The sequence below is a fragment of the Orycteropus afer genome, unplaced genomic scaffold (genome assembly GCF_000298275.1).
Source record: "Orycteropus afer afer isolate SDZICR_OR568_19922 unplaced genomic scaffold, OryAfe1.0 scaffold00252, whole genome shotgun sequence".
In the NCBI taxonomy this organism is placed as follows: domain Eukaryota; kingdom Metazoa; phylum Chordata; class Mammalia; order Tubulidentata; family Orycteropodidae; genus Orycteropus; species Orycteropus afer.
Window position 1 is genome coordinate 3,718,885 of NW_006921839.1, and position 4,774 is coordinate 3,723,658.

The 4,774-nt window shown below is 36.8% G+C and overlaps 1 protein-coding gene across 1 annotated transcript in view; it reads left to right on the forward strand.

Moving 5' to 3' along the window:
* Positions 1-4,774, forward strand: part of PDE7A (phosphodiesterase 7A) — a 176,819-nt gene that overhangs the window by 147,038 nt on the left and 25,007 nt on the right. The window contains exon 5 of the mRNA XM_007949737.2: positions 716-779. Within this exon, the coding sequence (XP_007947928.1) occupies positions 716-779 (64 nt within the window). The remainder of the gene's footprint in view (positions 1-715; positions 780-4,774) is intronic.

The window sequence follows — 4,774 nt, forward strand, 5'->3', positions numbered from 1 at the left end:
TTAATGTAGTAAATGCTATGAATTATTTTGTAAGGATGTGTAAAGAATAAATTCTCCTTAAGTGTAGAGTGGTTTTAAAAAATATAGTAACAAATAAGTATGATACAGTATAGAAGTTACACAGCTAGGTTCCAGAGTCAAACTGCCTGATTTTCAGATCCCAGCTCTTGTCACTTGCTAGCTAACCAAGTTAGTTCTCTTTTGCCTCAGTTCCCCCATCTATTAAACAGACTAACAAATATTACCTGCCTGATAGTGTTGTGAATAGGAAAGAGCGAGTAAAGCGCTTGCAACCATATTGGAATGTAGCAAGCACTCAATTGCTATTACAACTTATTTTTACTAGATTTTTAAAAACCTAGTTTATAGGCCTTGCAATGTATGAGCCATATTAAATTGATGTTAAATTATCTTAGGATTCAAGAAAGTTATGGGATTATAGGGATATGTTGAAAGAAATGCTATCCTTACTTATATATCCATTAATTAAAAAATAAAACAATATTTTGTCTTCACATGGAGTTCATTCCTTTGGACTTTATTCTTTTTGGGAGCCAATTGGAAAAGTCATAATTAAAAGGAAAATGATAATTGGCATTTCTTAAAGTAAATCAGTCACTTTCCATTTTCATTAACTTCTCAGTGGACTATCTACAAAAGATAGAGAATGTTATTGAAATTAAATTACAGTAGGAATGTTTGGTTTTCATTTCAGTGTATGCTGGAAAAAGTTGGAAATTGGAATTTTGATATCTTTCTATTTGATAGACTAACAAATGGTAAGTGAAGAATTTGACTTATTCAAGTTAATGTCGTTTTTGTGGATGGTTGCACTTGTGGTACAGCCATTGCTTGTTGCTGCTTTCGTTTCCTTAGGTTTGTGGACTCTCTGCTGGGAGGTCCCTTTTCTAGTGACTGATCTATAAGAGAATAAATCTCACAACTTTTTTTTTTGATGATTACTCTTAACAGTAATCAAAAGGAATCATCATCATCACTTGGCTTCCCCTAATTAATGTAGTTACCATTAATGACTCAAAGTGAATATTCTTACTATGTTCTTGATTTTTCTTCTTTTGACAGTGGTCATTGACCATGACATTTTCTGGTATGGTATTTCAGTTTTGAGAGCCATAGATGCGTGGAGATTAAAGACCTTTTGGGTCTTTAATCATGTTGTGGTATGGTTCTCAGGCGTCTCTTTAGTTGCACACCTGAGTGACGTTGCATACTGTGGTCAGCAGTGCTTCCATTCGTGGCATGGGAAAAGAGCTTGCTGCTTTAGCAGAGCTTATCAGAATCTACAGGGAGGATGAATACTTTGAAAAAATGCCCACAGGGGATTCTGATCTCTTTACTCTCTCCTAGTTTGTTTCCTTTTTTGGAGGGGAGTTCTTTGTTTCCCTCTTTTCTCTGAAAGAAGGAACATACTTTTGAAGAGGAGAAACAGAATTTGCTTTGGAAATCATTTTTAGAATACAAATTTTGGCATAATTTTTGGTGGTACGTGTCGTTTAACTAGTCAGCCCTTTTTGTGTCTAAATAGCTTTTTAATAAAATGGAGCAGAGTAGAAAGTATTGTGGAATTCAGTTCTGAATCCTAAATGATGAAACAAATATGTGGGTCACTGATGTACTTTGACATCCCCTGCTTCTTCTTATTTCAGTTTGGAATGAAGCTACTTTTCTAAAGAAGCCAAATATGTAAAACAAATAGACAAATAATACAGCTTCATTCATTCTGAGAATCAGTGTGGGTATAGATATTTTTAGCATTATGTTGTTACTCCTTAGATCTGTGCATAGCAAGATGCCTTTGTGTGCACCTCCAATCTGTCTGCACAGTTGAAAGAAAATAAATTTGACCAATCCTAGACAAAAGTGTGAAGACAATGAAGTTCACCTTTATCAGCAAACCACCCTTCCCGTTTCCGGCCTTTTTGTTCTTCTCTTTCTCTATTTCTCTTCCACCTCTCCTTTGTCATTTGGTGACTAAGTGTCTTTTCCTCTCCCTGCCCCATGTTGGCCTGTTAACACGGAAAGGCTCTAATATCATTTACACATTTGTCCTTCCCTCAGCCCTCCCTTTTTTAAAAATACAGGGAGAAAAGTATCCAATGGCCCAGCCTCTTGCAGATCTGGGAAATTTTCCCTTTCTTAAGGCAACATGAATGTTACTTTAGGTATTATGTCAAGGTAAATATAGATGAAAAATGCCACTCTTAACACCTTCAAGGTTTAGCCTTATTTAAACTCTTAACAGCTCCTCATAGCCTATTATTAGTCTACTGGAACACTTGTCAGTCACTGAAATAGTTGATTGTTCTTCTCTAAATCTTATTTTAAAATACAGACCCTGCTAGTCAGGAGAACTTGGTGTATTACCAAATGAAAGGAGTGAGGTTGACAGTGTGTCACATGGGCAGAAGTAGTAGCCACTAGTCCACATTAGTTAGCTGAGCATTTTGCGTTCCCTTTAACTGCCTCACTCCTTAAAAAGAATTTGTGGAGAGGGTGGCTGAATGGTTTCTTTTTCTGGTTGATTCCAGATCATTAGGGGTTAGTAGAAACCACCACAGGTTGGTAGAAGCCAATTACAGGTAGTGATTATGTATGTTCAGTTAACTACAGCTACCTGCAAGTGACTGACATTTTCTGTATAGAGATTATTGGGAAACAGATGGATAGAAGAAGAAACTCATTTAACTTGTGTTATGTGATTAGAGCTACTTTCCTTTCAAAAATGTATTAGCCTGAAATGGATGATACATGTACATCGTATCCAAGAGTATACTCCTCCCTTCTTGTCTGTTGATCCAATGTTTTCTGTATCCCTTACACTGGTAATTTTCCAAGTAATATGGAAGAGGGGACAAAAATCATATGGTCCTCAGCTTGTCCCCTCTAAGAAGGAAAGTAGTTAAATCTGATAGGATACATTTGATGTTTCTTTTATACCCTTGAGAGGTAGAGTGTTTGAGATAGCCAGATAGACTTGCCTTTCCTGAAAGCCACCTCGTGGATGGGAACACTCCCCCAGCCTGTGTTGTGGCAGTAGCTAATCCTGCCCGGTTCCTATCTTGAATTACTTTCTAAAAACTATTGAGGGCATTATATTATCAGCATAGTGCCTAAGGCATTTGATTGCTAACCAGGAAGTTGGGGGTTCAAACCCACTAGCCACTCCATGGCGAGAAGACCAGGCAATCTACTTCTGTAAAGATTTACAACCTTGGAAACCCAGTGGGGTGACTGAGTCAGAATCAAGTCGATGGCAATGAGTTTGGTTTGGTATATTAAAGGCAATTCTGTCCTTTGATACACTTTTATGAAGGTAACCTTTCTGTAAATATGAGGGTAATTTTCTTTTCCAAGAAATTGTTTGTTTCCATTTCCATAAAAAATAAATTCTTTGTCTGTTGTTGTTTTAACACATCAGTTAACCATTACTTGTTTTGAAATGAGAAGCTCTGGTGTTGCAGTGCCTAAGGGCATTTTTGACTGCTAACCAGAAGGTTGGCAGCTCAAACCCACCAGCCACTCCGTGGAAGGAAGAGGGGGTGATCTACTTGCATAAAGATTTATTGCCTTGGAAACCCAATGGGGGTCACTATGGGTTGGAATGACTCGATGGCAGTGGGTTTTTACTTCATTGTTTTGAAATATTTCATTGATTTGTGTAAAACGTGAGATATATTAAGGAGCTCTCTGTGTTTTTGTTCATTGGTAGTAAACTATTGATAACTTGTGAACTGAAAAGGGAAAGGAAATGTTGCATGCCATTTGACAGTTTGAGGTGGGTAGTATACTGTCTTAGATTTACTTTGAAGTTCTGGTGGGAGCATTACCTTCCTGCAGTTTGGTTGGATCCCCAGGAGAGGGCATTTTCCCTATTAGATTGTACCTTTTAAAAAACATGTTTCAGTCTCTAGAAATTTGTAATTTGTTTACCTAGGTTTGGCAAGGAAGCTCTGGTAGTGTAGTGCCTAAGGCACTTGACTACTAACCAGAAGGCTGGCAGTTCAAACCCACCAGCCGCTCCTTGGAAGGAAGGTTGGGCAATCTATTTCCATAGTGATACCGCCTCAGAAACCCAAGGAGGGTTCACTATGAGTCGGGTCCAACTCGACGGCACATAGCAGCAACAACAACAGGTTTGGCAAATGATTTCATAAGAACCCTATAACTGTAATGTACAGAATGAATATACATTCTGAAATTTCTGTCTTCTCCCAAAGAAAAGCAGGTTGGTATAGCAGACATAAGGGAAAAACAGCTCACCTTCTCACAAATGTGTTCAGATCACATGGGTTCACGTGTGTTTGCACAGGGAGAATGTTAGTGTTATCAGTACTTGAATATATTTTACAACTTAATTTCTTAAATATTTTTAAAAATTTTTATTTTTCCTTTCTATTTGGAAGAGACATGTATGGTAGGTTTTTAAAAGAATCTCTTTTGGCCTGTCACATCTTTTGCAGCATTACTCATGTAAATATTTTTCCAGTTAATGTATTTTCTCTTCAGCCATAGTGTTCTATAAAGAATTATTTAGGCAGTTTAGGTAACAAGTTCAGCCAAATAGTATTTTATTATCCCGCATACATATTTTTACTATAAATTTCAATGTAGTACTAGTTAAATCCTTTATACATTTTGGTAAGAAGCATAGACTTTAGAGAAAACTAGAATCATGTTTATGTTATTATCCAAATGCTGGCAGTAATTTATGAGATCACACCCTTTTTATATATATATATATATATATATATAT